We start from the raw sequence: 21496 nt of genomic DNA on the forward strand, positions 1-21496 counted from the left end.
ACTGGGCAATAGAGGATATTGGAATACCAGAAACATTGAGGAGAATGACTCTCAAATTGGACAGTTATACCCAAGCCGTTCATCAGTGGTGCACTAGAGAAATTATCAGGCCAGCTTTCAAAGAAATTTCCTCATACTCACTTTTCTGAGTTATTATAAAACGGGTCCCCTGAAACGGTGGTGAGAAAGACAGATGGACGTAAAATCTAGGGAAAAGAGGGGATGACAACATTTGAGATTAGAAAATGGAATTTGAGATTAAATCAAGTCCCAAAATGGAAAATACAGGGCAACTGGTATTGTCTAGGAAAAGATGTACAGCTTTCAGGAAACAGTCTAGAAATAGTGGTGGCAGAGCTGATGGGTTCCTTGTTACATCCAATTCCATTAGACTTCCCAAAGATTTTAGAGATACTAATTGCATGGAAAGTTTAAAAAGGAATTATTAACTCAAACAAAAACAGGCAACAATTCCCCCAAAAAGGCATGTGTAGTGGGCTGAACAGTGACCCCTCCCCCCCCACACACGTATGTCCATGTCCTAATCCCCAGAATCTTGTGTAGCAAACGTAAGGACCATGAGCAGAGGAACTTATCCTGGATTGCCCTAAATGCAGTCAAATGTATTCTCACAAGAGACAGAATTCTGACACAAAACAGGAGGTGGTCATGTGACCAGAGAGGCAGAAATTGGAGGGATGCGACCACAGCCCAGGAATTCCACCAGAAGCCAGGTGAACAAGGACAATGTTCCCTGTGAGCCCCAGGAGGAAGCATGACCCTGCCGACACCTTAATTTTGGACAAATCCAGAGCTGTGAGGGAGTGAATGTCTATTATTTAAGCCACTCAGTTTGTGGAAATTTATTATGGCGGCTCTAGAAAAGAAATACAACATGTATTCCTGATGTATCATGTGGTTTAGCACAGATTTATATCCATGACACTGAAAATGGATTGTTCCACAAAAATAACTGGAGACATATTTAGCTACCATGATAATTGAAAAACCAAGGGGTTGGAGGAAGGAGCAAGATGGTGGAGAAGTAGGAGACCGAGATATCATCAGGTCCCAGGAGTCCAGCTAGATAGTTATCAAACCATTCTGAACACCTACAAACTCAACCGAAGATAAAAGAGAAGAGAAACAATTCTAGGAACAGAAAGTCAACCACTTTCTAGAAGGTAGGACGGATGGAGAAGTGAATCTGAGGCAACAGGAAGGTAGATCGCGGGGGCAGGGCCGGTTCCCGGCAAGCAGAACAGCAGAGCACAAAACCCAACTTGTCGAAGTCTGTTCCACTGAAGGACGTTGCTCCAGAGGCTAAACGGGATGTGGGGGTGCGTGGAGCCCTCGCGGGGACAGTGTGGCTCAGGACCCACGGGGTCACAGAAAGACCCAAGGTGCCTGAATGTGGCAGAGCCCCCAGGTATTGGAGTGGGGAAGCCGACAGCAGAGACGGAGCTGAGGAAGGGCCCTCAGCTTGGGATTACCTTAAACTGTGATCAGTGGCACAGTTGGCCCACTGCTCTTCAAGCAGGGACCCCACAAGCAGCAGATCCAGGGAGACCCTCCTTCCTCTGGGAAAACAGTTCGGGAGTGCATGGCAGGAATCTGCTGGGTTTGGAGACTCCAAATGGGGCTGTGCGCCAGAGACAGAAATGCTTGGTCACAGGCCAGGTGAGGTCGGAGCACAGCCAGAGACCAGGGAGACAGGAGGGATTGATGGCTTCTCAATGAGGTGCACTGAGGAGTGGGGCCTCGAGCTCTCAGCTCCTTCCAGCATAGATTGGGAGGCTGCCATCTTCATTCCCGTCCTCCAGAGCTCTATGGAAACCATTCAGGGGAAAAAAGCTCCGGAGTATGAACTGGACCAGATTACTTAGCCCGGCTCCTGGCAAGGGCAGCACAACTCCAACTTGGGCAAAGACATTTGAGAATCGCAACAGGCCCCTCCCCCAGAAGATCAGCAAGAACATCCAGCCAAGACCAAGCTCACGGATCAATGAGAACCACAGAACTTCAGAGCTAGGGGATCAAAAACCTCTCAAAAAACAAGAGCTCAGGACCTGATGGATTCCCTGAAGAATTCTACCAAACTTTTAAACAATAAATAATACCTATTCTGAAGCTGTTTCAAAAAATTAAAGCAGAAAGAGAACTTCCAGACTCTATGAAGCCAGCATTATCCTGATCCCCAAACCAGGCAAAGACCCCACCAAAAAGGAGAATTTCAGACCAATATCCCTGATGAATATGGATGCCAAGATTCTCAACAAGATCCTAGCTAATAAGATCCATCAGTACATTACAAAGATTATCCACCATGATCAGGTGGGATTTATCCCTGGGTTGCAAGGGTGGTTCAACATTCACAAATCAATCAATGTCATAGAACAAATCAATAAGAGAAGAGAGAATAACCACATGGTCCTTTCAATTGATACAGAAAAAGCATTTGACAAATACAGCATCCATTTCTGATTAAAATTCTTCAAAGTATAGGGATAGAAGGAATATTCCTCAACTTCATAAAACCTATGAAAATCCCACAGCTAATATCATCCTCAATGGGGAAAGCTGACAGCTTTCCCTTTGAGATCAGGAACACAATAAGGATCTCCACACTCACCACTCTTGTTCAACATAGTGTTAGAAGTCCTAGAAACAGCAATCAGACAACAAAGAGAAATAAAAGGTATTCAAATTAGCAATGAAGAAGTCAAACTCCCTCTCTTTGCAGATGACATGATACTTTATATGGAAAACCCAAAAGACTTCACCCCCAAACTACTAGAACTCATACAGCAATTCAGTAATGCGGCAGGATACAAAAATCAATGTACAGAAATCAATTGCTTTTTTAAAAAAGATTTATTTGTCAGAGAGAGAGAGAGAGCACACACACACAAGCAGGCAGAGTGGCAGGCAGAGGCAGTGAGAGAAGCAGGCTCCCTGCTGAGCAAGGAGCCCGATATGGGACTCGATCCCAGGACGCTGGGATCATGACCTGACACTAAGGCAGCAGCCCAACCAACTGAGCCACCCAGGAATCCCCAGAAATCAATTGCTTTCTTATACACTAACAATGAAAATACAGAAAGGGGAAATTAGAGAATCGATTTCATTTACTATAGCACCAAGAACTGTAAGATACCTGGGAATAAACCTAACCAAAGAGGTAAAGGATCTGTACTCGAGGAACTACAGAACACTCATGAAAGAAATTGAAGACACAAAAAGATGGAAGACCATTCCATGCTCATAGATAGGAAGAATAAACATTGTTAAAATGTCTATACTGCAGAGCAATCTATACTTTCAGTGCCGTTCCGATCAAAATTCCACCGGCATTTTTCAAAGAGCTGGAACAAACAATCCTAAAATTTGTATGGAATCAGAAGAGACCCCGAATTGCTAAGGAAATGTTGAAAAAGAAAAATAAATCTGGGGGCATCACATTGCCTGATTTCAAGCTTTATTACAAAGCTGTAATCATCCAGACAGCATGGTACTGGCACAAAAACAGACATATAGACCAGTGGAACAGAGTAGAGAGCCCAGATATGGACCCGCAAGTCTATGGTCAAATAATCTTCGACAAAGCAGGAAAAAATATACAGTGGAAAAAAGTCTCTTCAACAAATGGTGCTGGGAAAATTGGACAGCTATGTGTAGAAGAATGAAACTTGACCATTCCCTTACACCATACACAAAGATAAACTCGAAATGCATGAGAGATCTCAACGTGTGAGAGGAATGCATCAGAATCCTAGAGGAGAACATAGGCAGTAACCTCTTTGACATTGGGGAAAGCAACATACAGAATTCATGGCTTTTCCCCCATGATCCTTTAGTCATGCAAAGTTAACTTTTTTAAATTTTATTTTTTTCTTATTCTATTCAAAAAATTTTTTCCTTTCCTATTTTAACGTTTTCAAACTATTTTATCTTATTAATACCTTTTTTAAAATCTTTTAAAATTTTCATTTTTATAGTCATATTCTATTCCTTCATTGTATTTAACCTTATTTTTTTATATACATATAGGTTTTTTTCTTTAAAATTTTGGGATACAACTTCCTCTAATAGATCAAAATATACCCTAAATATTGTGAATGGCTTTGCTCTAGTCTCCAGCCTGATCACGTCCTTTCCTTTTTTCTTTTTTCCCAACTTTTCTTATCAATTCCTTTTATAGGATCTTTTAAAATTTTCATCTTTACAGTATTATTCTATCCCTTACTCTCTCTCTATATATATAAATTTTTCTTTAAAATTTTGGGAGGTAGTTTCTCCTAGCAGATCAAAATACAACCAAAATCAAGTGTGGCTCTGTTCTATTCACCAGTCTAATAAAGAAATAAATATTTATTTATTTATTTATTGCCCCCCCCCCCGCTTTCTTCTCCCCCTGGTTTTGGGTCTCTTCTGACTTGGCTAGTGTATATTTTTCTGGGGTCATTATTACCCTTTTAGTATTTTGTTCTCTCATTCATCTGTTCTTATCTGGATAAAATGACAAGGTGGAAAAACAACACCAAAAAACAAAACAAAACAGGAGACAGTACTGATGGCTAGGGACCTAATCAATACGGACATTAGTAATATGTCAGAACTAGAGTTCAGAATGATGATTATCAAGGTGCTAGCTGGGCTCAAGAAAACCATGGAAGATACTATAGAATCTCTTTCTGGAAAAATAGAAGAACTAAAATCTAAGTTAAAATTAAAAAAGCTATTAACAAGGTGCAATAAAAAATAGAGGATCTTACTGCTAGAATGAATGAGGCAGAAGAGAGAATTAGTGATATAGAAGACCAAATGATGGAGAATAAAGAACTGAGCAAAAGAGAGACAAACAACTACTGGACCACGAGGGGAGAATTCGAGAGATAAGTGATACCAGAAGACGAAACAATATTAGAATAATTGGGATCCCAGAGGAAAAAGAAAGAGAAGGGCAGAAGGTATACTGGAAAAAATTATAGCAGAGAATTTCCCTAATTTGGAGAAGGGAACAAGGATCAAAATCTAGGAGGCACAGAACCCCCCCCCTCAGAAATCAATAAAAATAGGTCCACACCCCATCATCTAATAGTAAAACTTACAAGTCTTAGTGACAAAGAGAAAATCCTGGAAGAAGCTCAGGACAAGAAGTCTGTAACATACAATAGTAGAAATATTAGATTGACAGCAGACTTATCTACAGAGACCTGGCAGGCCAGAAAGGACTGGCATGACATATTTAGAGCACTAAATGAGAAAAATTTGCAGCCAAGAATACTATATCCAGCTAGGCTGTCATTGAATATAGGAGAGATAAAAAGCTTCCAGGACAAACAAAAATTAAAAGAATTGGCAAACACCAAACCAGCCCTACAGGAAATATTGAAATGGGTCCTCTAAGCAAAGAGAAAGCCTAAAAGTAATAGATCAGAAAGGAACAGAGACAATATACAGTAACAGTCACCTTACAGGTAATACAATGGCACTAAATTCATATCTTTCAATAGTTACTGTGAATGTTAAGTGGGCTAAATGCCCCAATCAAAAGACACAGGGTATCAGAATGGATAAAAAACAAGACTCATTAATATGCTGTCTACAAGAAACTCATTTTAGACCCAAAGACACCTCCAGATTTAAAGTGAGGGCATGGAAAACAATCTACCATGCTAATGGACATCAAAAGCAAGCTGGGGTGGCAATCCTTATAACAGATAAATTAGATTTTAAGCCTATAATGAGAGATGAGGAAGGACACTATATCATACTCAAAGGGTCTGTCCAACAAGAAGATCTAACAATTTTAAATATCTATGCCCCTAATGTGGAAACAGCCAACTATATAAACCAATTAATAACAAAATCAAAGAAACACATTGACAATAATACAATAATAGTAGGGGACTTTAACACTTCCCTCGCTGAAATGGACAGATCATACAAGCAAAAGATCAACAAGGAAATAAAGGCCTTAAATGACACACTGGACCAGATGGACATCACATTTATATTCAGAACATTCCATCCCAAATCAACAGAATACACATTCTTCTCTAGTGCACATGGAACATTCTCCAGAATAGATCCTGGGTCATAAATCAGGTCTCAACTGGCACCAAGAGATTGGGATCATTCCCTGCATATTTTCAGACCACAATGCTCTGAAACTAGAACTCAATCACAAGAGGAAAGTTGAAAAGAACCCAAATACATGGAGGCTAAAGAGCATCCTACTAAAGAATGAATGAGTCAACTGAGAAATTTAAGAATTTTAATAAACAATGGATTCTGGAACACTGAAAAGAAATTTTAAAAAAATAAAAAGTTAAAAAGTTAAGGAAGATAAAAAAATTTATGGAAACAAATGAAAATGAAAACACGACTGTTCAAAATCTTTGGGTTACAGCAAAGGTAGTCCTGAGAGGAAAGAGTATATAGCAATATAATCCTTTCTCAAGAAACAAGAAAGGCCTTAAATATAAAATCTAACCCTACACCTAAAGGAGCTGGAAAAAGAACAGCAAAGAAAGCCTAAACCCAGCAGGAGAAGAGAAATAATAAAGATCAGAGCAGAAATCAATGAAACAAACCAAAAGAATAGTAGGACAAATCAATGAAACTAGGAACTGGTTCTTTGAAAGAATAAGATTGAGAACCCCCTGGCCAGACTTATCAAAAAGAAAAGATAAAGGACTCAAATTAATAAAATTATGAATGAAAGAGGAGAGATAACAATCAACACCAAAGAAATACAAACAATTATAAGAACATATTATGAGTGACTATACACCAGCAAATTTGACAATCTGGAAGAAACGGATGCATTCCTAGAGACGTATAAACTACCAAAACTGAACCAGGAAGAAATAGAAAACCTGAACAGACCCATAACCAGTAAGGAGGTTGAAGCAGTCATCCAAAATCTCCCAACAAACAAGAGCCCAGGGCCAGATGGCTTCCCAGAGGAATTCTACCAAACATTTAAAGAAGAATTAATACCTATCCTCCTGAAACTGTTCCAAAAAAAATAGAAATGGAAGGAAAACTTCCAAACTCATTTCATCAGGCCAGCATGACCTTGATTCCAAAACCAGACAAAGAACCCATCAAAAAGGAGAATTACAGACCAATACTCTTGGTGAACATGGGAACAAAAATTCTCACCAATGTACTAGCCAATAGGATCCAAGAGTACATTAAAAGGATTATTCAGCACAAACAAGTGGGCTTTATTCCTGAGCTGCAAGGCTAGTTCAACATCCATAAATCAATCAATGTGATATAAGACATTAACAAAAGAAAGAATAAGAACCATATGATACTCTTAGATACTGAAAAAGTATTTGACAAAGTACAGCACCCTTTCTTGGTCAAAACTCTTCACAGTGTAGGGATAGAGGGTACATACCTCAATATCAAAGCCATATATGAAAAACCCACAGCGAATATCATTCTCAATGAGGAAAAAATGAGAGCTTTCCCCCTAAGGTCAGGAACACAGCAGGGATGTCCACTATCACCACTGCTGTTCAACATAGTACTAGAAGTCCTAGCCTCAACAATCAGACAACAAAAAGAAATAAAAGGCATCCAAATCAGCAAAGAAGAAGTCAAACTCTCACTCTTTGCAGATGATATACTTTATGTGGAAAACCCAAAAGAATCCACTCTCAAACTGGTGGAACTCATACAGGAATTCAATAAAGTGTCAGGATATAAAATCAATGCACAGAAATCAGTTGCATTTCTATACACCAACAGCAAGGCAGAGGAGAAATTAAGAAGTCAATCCCATTTACAATTGCACCCAAAACTGTAAGATACCTTGGAATAATCCTAACCAAACAGGCAAAGAATCTGTACTCAGAAAACTATAAAGTACTCATGAAAGAAATTGAGGAAGACACAAAGAAATGGAAAAATGTCAGGGCGCCTGCGTGGCTCAGTGGGTTAAAGCCTCTGCCTTTGGCTCAGGTTATGATCCCAGGGTCCTGGGATTGAGCCCCACGTTGGGCTTTCTGCTCCGTGGAGAGCCTGCTTTCTCCTCTCTCTCTGCCTGCCTCTCTGCCTACTTGTGATCTCTGTCTGTCAAATAAATAAATTTTTTAAAAAATCTTAAAAAAAAAGAAATGGAAAAATGTTCCATGCTCATGGAAGAACAAATATTGTGAAAAAGTCTTTTACCTAAAGCAATCTACACATTAAATGCAATCCCTAGCAAAATACCATCAATTTTTTTCAAAGAAATGGAATAAATAATCCCAAAATTTTTATGGAACCAGAGATAGCCAGTGGAATGTTGAAAAAGAAAACCAGGGGCCCCTGGGTGGCTCAGTGGGCTAAGCCTCTGCCTTCAGCTCAGGTCATGATCTCAGATCCTGGGATTGAGCCCCACATAGGGCTCTCTGCTCAGTGGGGAGCCTGCTTCCCCCCCCCTACTCTCTGCCTGCCTCTCTGCCTACTTGTAATCTCTGTCAAATAAATAAAATCTTTAAGAAAAAAGAATAACAAAGTTGGTGGCATCACAATTCCAGACTTCAAGCTCTGTTACAAAGCTGTAATCCTCAAAACAGTATGGTACAGACATGTACATCAATGGAACAAAATAGAGAGTCCAGAAATGGACCCTATCTCTATGGTCAGCTATTCTTCAACAAATTAGGAAAGAATGTCCAGTGGAAAAAAGACAGTCTCTTCAACAAATGGTGTTGGGAAAATTGGACAGCCACATCCAGAAGAATGGAACAGGACCCTTTCCTTACACCACACACAAAAATAGACTCAAAAAAATGGATGAAAGATCTCAATGTGAGACAGGAAGCCATCGAAATCCTTGAGAATACAGACAGCAACCTCTTCGACCTCAGCCGCAGCAACCTCTTCCTAGAAACATCGCCAAGGCAAGGGAAGTAAGGGCAAAAATGAACTATTGGGACTTTATCAAGATCAGAAGCTTTTGCACAGCAAAGGAAACAGTCAACAAAACCAAAAGACAACTGACAGAATGGGAGAAGAAACTCGCAAATGACATATCAGATAAAGGGCTAGTATCCAAAATCTATAAGGAACTTATCTATAAAGAACTTACCCAGAACAAATAACCCAATCAAGAAATGGGCAGAAGACATGAACAGACATTTTGGCAAAGAAGAGATCCAAATGGGCAACAGACACATGAAAAAGTGCTCAACATCACTCGGCATCAGAGAAATATAAATCAAAACTACAGTGAGATACCACCTCGTACCAGTCAGAATGACTAATATTAACAAGTCAGGAAACAACAGATGTAAGTGAGGATGCAGAGAAAGGAGAACCCTCCTACACTGTTGGTGGGAATGCAAGCTGGTGCAGCCACTCTGGAAAACAGCACGAAGGTTCCTCGAAAAGTTAAAAATTGAGGATGTGGAGAAAGGGGAACCCTCTTACACTGTTGGTGGGAATGCAAGTTGGTGTATCCTTTGGAAAACAGTGTAGAGATTCCTTAAGGAATTAAATATAGAGCTACCCTATGACCCTGCAATTGCACTACTGGGTATTTACCCCAAAGATACTGATGTAGTGAAAAGAAGGGCCATCTGTATCCCAATGTTCATAGCAGCAATTGCCACAGTCGCCAAACTGTGGAAAGAACCAAGATGCCCTTCAATGGACAAATGGATAATGAAGATGTGGTCCATATATACTATGGAGTATTATGCCTCCATCAGAAAGGACGAATACCCAACTTTTTTATCAGCATGGATGGGACTGGAATAGATTATGCTGAGTGAAATAAGTCAAGCAGAGAGAGTCAATTATCATATGGTTTCACTTACTTGTGGAGCATAAGGAATAACACAGAGGACATGGGGAGATGGAGAGAAGTGAGTTGGAGGAAATTGGAAGGGGAGACGAACCGTGAGAGACTGTGGATTCTGAGAAACAAACTGAGGGTTTTGGAGGGGAGGGGGTTGGGAGGCTGGGTGAGCCTGGTAGTGGGTATTAAGGAGGGCATGGATTGCATGGAGCACTGGGTATGATACATAAACAATGCATTCTGGAACACTGAGAAGAAATTTTTTTTCCTTGTATATGCACATTCATTTATTTATATGTCTTTTATTAATTTCTTTTCAGCATAACAGAATTCATTGTTTTTGTACCATACCCAGTGCTCCATGCCATACGTGCCCTCCATAATATCCACCACCTGGCTCTCCCCAACCTCCCACCCCCCGCCCCTTCAAAACCCTCAGATTGTTTTTCAGAGTCCATAGTCTCTCATGGTTCATTCATCTCCCCTTCCAATTTCCCTCAACTCCCTTCTCCTCTCCATCTCCCTATGTCCTCCGTGTTATTTGTTATGCTCCACAAATAAGTGAAACCATATGATAATTGACTTTTTTTTTACTTATTTCATTCAGCATAATCTCTTCCAGTCCCATCCATGTTGATACAAAAGTTGGGTATTCATCCTTTCTGATGGAGGCGTAATACTCCATAGTGTAGGAGAAGAAATTTAAAAAAAAAAAATCAATAAATTTTTAAAAAATAAATAAATTTAAAAAAAATAAAGCTACCCTACAAACCAGCAATTGCACTACTGGGTATTTACCCTAAAGATACCAGTGTAGTGATCCAAAGGGGCCCATGCACCTGAATATTTATAGCAGCAATGTCCACAATAGCCAAACTATGGAAAGAACCTAGATGTCCATCAACAGATGAATGGATAAAGATGTGGCTTATGGGCACCTGGGTGGCTCAGTTGGTTAAACAACTGCCTTCAGCTCAGGTCATGATCTCAGAGTCCTAGGATCGAGTCCCACATCAGGCTCCCAGCTCCATGGGGAGTCCACTTCTCCCTCTGACCTTCTCAGCTCTCATGCTCTCTCTCACTCTCTCTTTCAAATAAATAAAATCTAAAAAAAAAAAAAAAAGATGTGGCGCACACACACACACACAAAATGCAATACTATACAGCCATCTAAAAAAATGACATCTTGCCATTTGCAATGACATGGAAGGAACTAGAGGGTATTATGCTAAGCAAAATAAGTCAATCAGAGAAAGACAATTATCATATGATCTCTCTGATATGAGGAATTTGAGGGGCAGGGTGGGGGGTTATGGGGGTAGGGAGGGAAAAAAATGAAACAAGATGGGATTGGGAGGGAGACAAACCATAAGAGACTCTTCATCTCATGAAATAAACTGATGGTTGCCTGGTGGCGAGGGGGTTAGGGAGAAGGTGGTTGGGTTATGGACACTGGGGAGAGTATGTGCTATGGTGAGTGCTATGAAATGTGTAAGCCTGATGATTCACAGACCTGTACCCCTGGGGCAAATAATACATTATATGTTAGTGAAAAGAAAAAAAAAGAAAAACCAAGAGGTTGCAGTGTATGTTAACCCCTTTATGAGCATAGAAATAGTGAAGTGGCAGCCAAGAGTAGCATATAGTTGCTTCTACAGAACTCAAGGATTGAACAATGGATTGATGTTTTTCATTACAAGTTTTAGGTTTCTGGGATTCTTTCTGGATTATACACCAGTACATATATTTGAGAAAACCAAGCCTGTTCCATAGCTGCACTATTACTTTGTCGACGTGAAAATCTCCAACAATCAACTGGTACCCAAAAAATACAGTTACCTGTTAATGCAACAAAATCACAACATCTAGAAACAGACACTGGTATCTAAGAACAGACAGTGGAGTCAGAAATTACCCAGTTTACAGCAACTTATTATTCAATAAGCAGCAACGCAAGAACAGGTGGGGAATGGTATACATTGAAGAAAATTTCAGAGGTGATGACAATTAGAGATCCAACAAAATGGATGACCCATCAAGCAATTTGTCCACAATCACCATAAAGTAGCATACAAACCTTTTTCTTCTTCCGGCATCTCTGCTGCTTCTTGGTTTGGATCTTGGGGTCCCGATGGCTGTGTCATCTCTGCAACAAATAGTGATAGTGGGATATTGAGATACCCAGGCTGAAAATGACCAGTGATGGATGCTCTCTGTGGAGCCAAGGACTGCCCTGACAAGCCTGAAACTGAAGACAAAGGAATCACATTCCCCAGGTCCATCAACTCAAGTTCTCTAGGTCCAGCCATCCCCCCCATCAGGAACACTCTCTCCCCACACTCATATGACCCACTGTCTCTTCTCCCAAGTCTTTGCTCAAATTTTAGCTCAATGGTGCTGGGCAGTCCTGATTAGCACTGCACCTGATCCCTACAACACACACCCAAGACTCTCCCTATTCACCTTTCTCTTCCCATTCCCTTTGTTACCTCCTAACACACCATGTAGTGTACTTATTTCTTACCTTCAGTACCTCTCTTCACCCCACTGAAGGAGGGACACAATGGCTAGCCTCTGTTTGCTTACTTATCCCAAGTACGTAGAATGCCCATCACATAGAAAACATTCTATTTCTGCACACTAGAGCACCATAAAAATAAAAGCACCAAGAATTGGGTTTTAAACCAAGCCCCCTCTATATATTCCACAAAACCACTCTGAATGCCCCATTCCTCATGAGCTGAAGGGCCCCTTCCATGTCTAACTCACACAGCAATAACTTATTCTACTGTCCAGTGCTTAGCTGCTATGAGCCAATGTCCCATAGGGATAACAGCTCTAACGGAGACATGGCTCTAACATTTATAATTCCACTGGTTGTCAAGGTTTGCAGGATGTGATCTGGGTAGCTAGCTGGGTCCTGGGCGGCTTCTTCATGCTGCATGTTCCTTTGACCCACTACCACCCATCACTCTCTACCATGGTGAACTTGACCCCCCCAAAAAAATCCAATTTTGAGGAGCCCCACAGAGCCTACCTGTAGGGTCTGTCCAAGGTTGGGTCAGCCCTCCTAGCAATAGGGAAACTGAATGGGGAATCTTAGGAGCATAGCACAATATGTTAAGATCATCCCCTCATCACTAGTCCATTTACCTGTACATCAACTACATGACACATTGCATTCCTCTGTTGCACATAAACCCAGTGAGGGGATCCCTCCAGATTATAGCCTTGCTGCCACACTCTATATCTAGATACATTAAATTGAAGACTCTAGATCTAGCTGGGGCCACTTATCAAAAGAACCAACGCCATAGCCTAGAATTATAAGTACAATTCCTTTTTAAAAAAATCCCAGTCCTGACTTCCCTTTTGCAGGGAAATCACAGATTCACCTGCCCAAAATCTGTCGGAACAGTCTTGGGTAGGGTGGAAGATATGTGCCGTGCGATGACAAAGACATTCCCAGTTCTGATCCAGGCCATCTGGCATTGTCTCAAACTAGCACCTGGAGTCCAGAGAAAACTACCCCAAAGATAAACAAATGTGTGAAAACTTTCTCATCTTCTAAGCATTTCATCCTAGAAATGCAGAGGTAGGTACAGTTAGCCAGGTTTTCAAGAAGAGAGAACAGAGAGCTCAGTGGTAAGTCATTTGACCAGGGTTATAGTTGGTTAGATGAGCGAGGCTTTGAATCCTGGCATTCTGACACCAAACCTAAGCCCAGAGCCCCCGAAAGATAACACACATACACCCGTAGACACACATGCATTCACATACTCATAACACAGCATCGTTCAAGCACAGACACTCTCATTATGCCGTATTTCCTAGAAGATGGAGCCAAGGGGAAGCGGAAGCTATCCTGACCTGCTGGACCTTTGTATCATCGCTCACATTGCCAGGACGTGATGTGGTCTAGGGCTTTTTCCTGCTGGCGAGGTGTCCTCCATATGCCACACCCCCTCCACAGGTCGCCTGGGAACCAAATAAGGACGAGAAGGAATGGGCTCTTCCAATGTGCCAGGTCTGGCTCTACAGCACTCATACAGGACCAGTGGCCAGGAAGGAGGTCCTTCCTTAAATGACATTTTCCTCTGTGCACACGCCTCCCTCTGGGATCACCAGTCAACAACAAGATTTAAGGATTCTAGGTTCCACTCTCTAGCTCTCTGCTCAACACCTGCCCATTCTACACAAGAGTAAATGAGGGATTTCAAATGAAGGGGGAAGACGGGGAGGGGGAAAGGAATGGAGAAAGGGTGGTGGGTAGACAGGGAAATCTCATCCCCACCCCATCCTCCTGCCCACCTGAAGATCCATAGAGCCTGAATTTCCAAGACTCAGAATCTCCGATTTGGGAAATATATTGTCAGCTCCCATCCCTACTGCTTTGAACTCATGCCCTCATTCTGGGGCAAGGGAAGCAGTGTACAGTCAAGCACAGAGCCTCTGGAGATCCACTACCTGGGTTCAAGTCACCAGGTCTGTGACCTTGGGCAACTCACTTGAGCTCTGGACCGTTTCCTTGTCTACAAAAGTGGGACAACACTACATCTTATGAGCATAGTAAAGACTACGTACAAATGCACAGGAGGCATCAGGATCGATGCCTGGCTCATTACAGGTACCACCAAAAGTTAGGACAATTTTGTACCGGTCTCAGAGACAACTGGTTCTGCCATCAAGTGGCATATGCACTCCTAAGGCTCACTGCAGAGAGAAAACGGGATAAAAACCACATGGGTTTTTACTTTACAGGAAAATGAGATCAGTGATACATTCAGAAAAAGGATTCCAACAAAAATAGTAGCACAGTTTCACGCTTGCTAACCGGTTATGAAACACATCACGGTCCCAGTAAATACTACACAATACAACAGCACACCAGGCAACTAGCTAGCTACTGCAATGCCTCCACAAACACAGCACGCACTTTACCTTAAAAAAATAAAAATAAAATAAATTAGGTTTATTCCAAGGTATCCTGTGGGTTTTGGTGCTATTGTAAATGGAACGGATTCTCTAGTTGCCCTTTCTACAGTTTCATTGTTAGTGTATAAGAAAGCAACTGATTTCTGTGCATTGATTTTGTATCCTGCCCCATTACTGAATTGCTGCTGTATGAGTTCTAGTGGTTTGGGGGTGGTCTTTTGGGTTTTCCATATAAAGTATCATGTCATCCACAAAGAGAGAGAGTTTGACTTCTTTGCCAATTTGAATACCTTTTATTTCTCTTTGTTGTCTATTGTTGCTAGGACTTCTAGTACTATGCTGAACAAGAGTGGTGAGAGTGGGCATCCTTGTCGTGTTCCTGATCTCAGTGGGAAGGCTCTCATTTTTCCCCCATGGAGAATGATATTTTATGCAGTCAAATGCTCTCCCACTGAGCTATACCCCCAAGAATGATATTTTATGGAGAATGAATTTTATGGAGGGCATGTATTGCATGGAGCACTCGGTGTGGTATATAAACAATGAATTCCGGAACACTGAAATTTTAAGAAAACGAATGATGTATTTTATGGTGACTAACCTAACACAAGTCAATCAAACAATAATTTAAAAGTGCCTGACACTTGCTTGCAGATGTGGGAAGTTTTACAGCTTGTGAGGATCTGTGAAGGTGAACGAGCAATCTAAAATCAGACAGTAAGTTTTGGGTGGGTGTGGCTTGTGCTAGGGTAGCTGGTAGATGTTTGAGGTGTGTTTGTGCATGTACATTTTGTATATTCCTTCATGGCTTGGCTCAGCTGGGTGCAGTCTTTTCTTTTTTTTTTTTTAAATTTTTTGTTTATTTGACAGAGATCACCAGTAGGCAGAGAGGCAGGCAGAGAGAGAGAGAGAGAGAGAGAGAGAGAGAGAGAGAGGAGGAAGCAGGCTCCCTGGTGGGCAGAGAGCCTGATGTGGGGCTTTATTCCAGGATCCTGGGATCATGACCTGAGTCAAAGGCAGAGACTTAACCCACTGAGCCACGCAGACCCCCCTTATTTTGTTGTGTTGGCATTTACCTAGTGTTTCCCTTGTAGGACGAAGAATCCTGTGTAAGCAAACATGAAATCCTGTTACACTCCAGTCATTCCCTACTACTATAGCTGCATTGGAAGAAGTCTGTATTTTCTCTCTTTTCTTAAATTTAAATTCAGTTAGCCAACATATAGTACATCATTAATTTCAGATATGTGTTCAATAAATTACCAGTTGTGTGACACACCCAGCACTCATCACAACATGTGCCCTCCTGAATGCCCATCACTGAGTTACCCCATCCCCTCATCCACCTCCCCTCCAGGAGGTAATCTGTATTTTCAAAAGAAGGTCTGCAACACAACTGAGTGTACCTCTAAGTGTCCTCTTTCTGCTTGGAATCACCATTCCCTTCCAGATGAGAGCCAAATCATTGTAGCCCTCATACCTTTACCTGAAACTTTCATAGCCCAGCAGGGGGATTTTTCATGGGTAACAATTTGGCACGACCCCATAAAAATCCACCAACAATCTCCTTGCTTGTATGAGCACAAAGCAGATGTCCCTCTGTACCCCCCCATCCCTCCATCCCTCCTGTGGACCCACTCACCATTCAGTATTGCTCTAACTTCCACACACAACGAAGTCAGATTCATGTTCTCAAAGATGCTGAGGGTCACTTCCCATATCTGCCTTTCTGAAAAGTATTCACCCAACAGACTTAACAGATTAACAGGATCACTGGCTTTCAAGTTTGCCCAGGGGATCTTCTGGAAGTTCCCAAGCAGCAGCTCTGGGGACTGGAGGCACAGCTTGAATTCCTCCAGCTGTGACTGATCCAGGCCCATCAGGTAAGACAGCAGCTTATCACAGGAACCGTTGTTGATGGAGACATTCACAGAGGAGCTCATCTTGCCCAACATGCAAGACCTCTAGCTCCGCCCAGGGACTGTTACATCCACAGAACAGAACCTGTAGAGAATAGAGTTGAAACCATAAGCCAGGATGTCACCACCTCCAAAACACATCTACACACTTGTTCTGCTTTCTCCCAGTAGCACCTGTTTCTGCTGCTACCAGTGTTTGTACACTTCTCTATCTCTCAGCTGCACAAGAATGTAAACTCCTTGGGACAAAGATGGTGTCTGTTCTGGGCTGCACCACCAGTGCCTGGAGCAGCAGCTGGTGCAGGAGAAGGAAAGAGAAACTTACTCTACACTGATCGGTCACCTCACTGCATTCTCTAAAACACCAGAGACACACAGGTACATTATCTGTTGTACAAAAATGACAATGAAATGACATCTTTAAATTGCTGTAAAGAAAAAAAAAATACATTGCCCACCTAGATTACACGTCCAGTGAAAATATCCTCTAAAAATGAAGAAATACAGACTCTTAACTATTGAGAACAGACTGATGGTAACCAGAGGGGATGTGGGGGGGATGGGAGAAACAAGTTATGGGTATTAAGGACTGTGCTTCTTGTGATGAGCACTGGGTGTTGTATGGAAGTGTTGAATCACTGTATTGTACACCTGAAATTAATATTATACTGTATGTTAACTGCAATTTGATAAACTTTTAAAATGAAGGTAAAATAAAGATGTTTCCAGGGACGCCTGTGAGATCAGTCAGGCAGCTGCCTTCGGCTCAGGTCATGATCCCAGTGTCCTGGAACTGAGTCCCACATTGGGCTCCTTGCTCAGTGGGGAGACAGTTTCTCCTTCCGCCTGTAGCTTCCCCTGCTTACGTGTGCATGTGCTCTTTCTTTCTCTCACTCTCTCTCTCAAATAAATAAATAAAATCTTTTTAAAAAGATGTTTCCAATCACATACCAAGTTGCCAGGGGCTGGTGAGATGTCAGTCTAAAGTTACTAGCTTTCTGTCACATGATGAATAATTCTGGGGATCTAATGTGCAGCATGGTAACTTTAGTTAATAGTATATACTTGAAATTCACTAAGAAAGTAGATCTTAACTGTTCTCACCACTCAGGGGAAAGGTAACTCTGTGGGGTGGAGGTGTTAATTAACTTGATTGTGGTGATCATTTCACAGTTAATATGCACATTAAAACAAAGAGACAACCCACGGAATGGGAGAAGATATTCACAGAGGACACTACAAAGGACTGATATCCAAGATCTGAAAGAACTTCTCAAACTCAACACCCAAAAAACAGATAATCAAGTCAAAAAATGGGCAGAAGACCTGAACAGACACTTCTCCAATGAAGACATACAAATGGCTATCAGACACATGAAAAAATATTCATCATTAGCCATCAGGGAAGTTCAAATCAAAACCACACTGAGATACCACATTGTACCAGTTAGAATGGCCAAAATCAACAAGACAGGAAACAACCAATGTTGGAGCGAATGTGGAGAAAGGGGAACACTTTTACACTGTTGGTGGGAATGCAAGTTGGTGCAGCCACTTTGGAAAACAGTGTGGAGATTCCTTAAGAAATTAAAAATAGAGCTTCCCTATGACCCTGCAATTGCACTACTGGGTATTTACCCCAAAGACACAGATGTAGTGAAAAGAAGGACCATATGCACCCCAATGTTCATAGCAGCAATGTCCACAATAGCCAAACTGTGGAAGGAGCTGAGATGCCCTTCAGCAGATGAATGGATAAAGATGTGGTCCATATATACAATGGACTATTACTCAGCCATCAGAAAGGATGAATACCCGACTTTTGCATCAACATGGGTGGGACTGGAGGAGATTATGCTGAGTGAAATAAGTCAAGCAGAGAAAGTCAATTATCATATGGTTTCACTTACTTGTGGAGCATAAGGAATAACATGGAGGACATTAGGAGAAGGAAAGGAAAAGCCAATTAGGGGAAATTAGAGTGGGGAGAGGAAAGATGAGAGACTGGATTCTGAGAAACAAACTGAGGGTTTTCTTTATTTTTTTAGCACTTTAAAAAATGTTATTATGTTATGTTAGTCACAATATAGTACATCATTAGTTTTTGGAGAGTTCGATGACTCATTGTTTGCATGTAATAGTGAGTGCCCATTCCATTACATGCCTTCCTTAATACCCATCATGAGACCAACCTATCCCGCCCACCCCTTTCCCTCTGAAACCCTCAGATTGTTTCCCAGGGTCCATAGTCTCTCATGGTTCATCTCCTCCTCTGATGCCCCCCACTTCATTTTTCCCTTCCTTCTCCTGATGTTCTGAGTGCTATTCCTTATGTTTCACATATAAGTGAAACTGAGGGTTTTAGAGGAGGGCACAGGTTGCATGGAGCACTGAGTATTGTACATAAACAATGAATCTTGGAACACTACATCAAAAACTAATGATGTATTGTATGGTGAATAACAAAAAAATTTGTAAAAAAAGAAGAATTTAAAAGTTAAGTCACCATGTTGTACACCTTTTTTAAAAACATCACTTACAACTTAAGTGTCTGTCTCACCTCAGTAAAGCTGGAAATTTCAAAAAAGTTTTAAAGCAGAGAATTCATTACCAGCAGGCATATATATATACACACCACCTGAAAACTTTTTCAGATGAAAGTACAGCAGAACACAAAGAGGGACACAGAAATGGTCAATGTGGGGATGAATGTGCAAGAATATTAACCCTTGACAACATTGTATTAAAATGTTTTCCCACCAAAATGTTTTATATATTAATATATATTAACACATTATAACATATGTGGTAAAACACAGAGATGGTGACAGAGGTGACACAGGATGAGAAGTCAAGAAAGCTCAGCTGCTCCTTGATTCTTGCATTGATCAGTCATGACATCATCTCAGGCAAACCACTAGTTAGAGATAAATACTGAACTCTCTACAGTAAACACTGTAATATGAGCATGGGAAAGAGAAAACACTCAATTTCTTCGAAAAACAACAAAGGAAGAACAAAAACACAGAAAACAAAGAGCAAGAGAACATACCAAAACCCCAAGGTGTTGGCAATCATAGAAACATAAATGGGATAAATACTAACTCAAGAACATGGTCAAACGGGATTAAAACTGAAAGGCACATGGTAAGTATCAGGGCATAGGACATTTAGAGTAAGTTAATGTAAAAAAATGCAGTGTTCACACCCTAACCAGAACAAGCATAGCTACAACATTATCTAAATACATTTAGAGACAAAATTATCACTAAACACAGAGGACATTTTATAGTAGGACTAGTCCCGCAGGAAGATAGAGGAGCTCTAAAATTTTATGAACCTAGTAATACAGCTTCAAACTACATAAAGCAAAAATAGAAATAAAATGGTGATTAACTGGAGATTCAAGATTTAAGGGAACAGGTAGGGAAAAAAGTATAAGACATAGAACATTTGAACCACATCATTAGCAGCTTGACCTAACTGAGGTATACAGAGCACTGCCCCCAACAACTGTTACAAAAACATCCTAATTGTACCAATGCTTGGAACACTTCAAGAGGCATGTCACACACAAGGTTCCCCAGATGGCCCATGAACAGGACTCACCAGAAAACTTCCATTAGATCCACAGGGGCAGAGTTCTATACCCCAATGGGAGGAGCTACAATGGTAAGGGCTGTCATCTAGCGTTGTCACCAATATGGAACTAGAAAAACCACACCTTCCCTGGAGGAGTGTGAAAACATACAACCACTGTGTACAGCTCCCTGGCCACGAATCCTAGAGCTACACATACACAGATCCGACAATTCCCCTCCCAGGCACATGTCCAAAAGACATGAACAAGAATGTTTATGGCAGCTCCAGCTGATGATAGTCAAACACGTGGAGGCAGCCAAATGTCCAGCAATGGGGAAATGTGCTACATCCATACACTGGCCTCCTAGACAGAAATAGATATAGAAACAACCAACCTGTGCAATTTTATGGGTCAACCTCATAATTGTTATGTCAAGCAGAAGAGACCAGGTCACAACAGGCATCACTGCATAGTATCCTTACATGAAGTTCAGAAATTAACTGAACATGATAGAACCTAGAATAGAGGTTAGTGCTGGGGGAGCCTGGGAGAGGCACTGGGAGGCATCCTGAGCACTGGAGATATTCAGGATGCATTGCGATATATACAAAAGGCATTAAGCTGCTATCAAGACAAGTCTGAATCAAAAGTTGAAGGACATCTCAGCTCCTTATCAACAGAGGAATGGATAAAGACAACCTGATGTGATGGGCCCTGGGTGTGATACGCAACTAATTAAACACTGAACCCAACATCAAAAAATAATGATGCACTATATGTTGGCTAATTGATTTTACATTTTTAAAAAGTTTTAGGGTGCCTGGATGGCTCAGTTGGTTAAGCAACTGCCTTCGACTCAGGTCATAATCCCAGAGACCGGGGATCGAGTCCCGCATCAGGCTCCCAGCTCCACAGAGAGTCTGCTTCTCCCTCTGAACTTCTCCCCTCTCATGCTCTCACTGTCTCTCAAACAAATAAGTAAATAAAATTAAAAAGTTTTTGTTTAACAATTATTCTCACTCAGGTAAAGGGAGAAAGGATTTTCCTCATTTTTAAATTTCTGTGTCATTGAGGTATAATTGACAAAACTTGAAGATATTTCAAGTATATATTGTGGTGGTTTGATCAATGTATATATTATGAAGGGCCCCCCTCACTTACTATACATGTGCGTGGAAACGTTCAAGTTCTACTCAGCAAATTTCAATCATACAGTACAGTGTCATCAAGTACAAGCACCGTGTGTTACAT

General features: G+C 41.2%; 1 protein-coding gene across 1 annotated transcript in view; it reads right to left on the reverse strand.

Annotated features, from left to right (window-relative positions):
- The window catches only part of NLRP13 (NLR family pyrin domain containing 13), a gene marked incomplete at both ends in the record, with an annotated part of 48564 nt that extends 31878 nt beyond the window's left edge, over nucleotides 1-16686 (reverse strand). Inside the window, one exon of the mRNA XM_080828634.1 lies at nucleotides 16386-16686. Within this exon, the coding sequence (XP_080684760.1) occupies nucleotides 16386-16686 (301 nt within the window). The remainder of the gene's footprint in view (nucleotides 1-16385) is intronic.
- Nucleotides 16687-21496: the final 4810 nt, after the last annotated feature.

This window comes from Martes martes, assembly GCF_963455335.1.
Source record: "Martes martes genome assembly, chromosome: 17".
In the NCBI taxonomy this organism is placed as follows: domain Eukaryota; kingdom Metazoa; phylum Chordata; class Mammalia; order Carnivora; family Mustelidae; genus Martes; species Martes martes.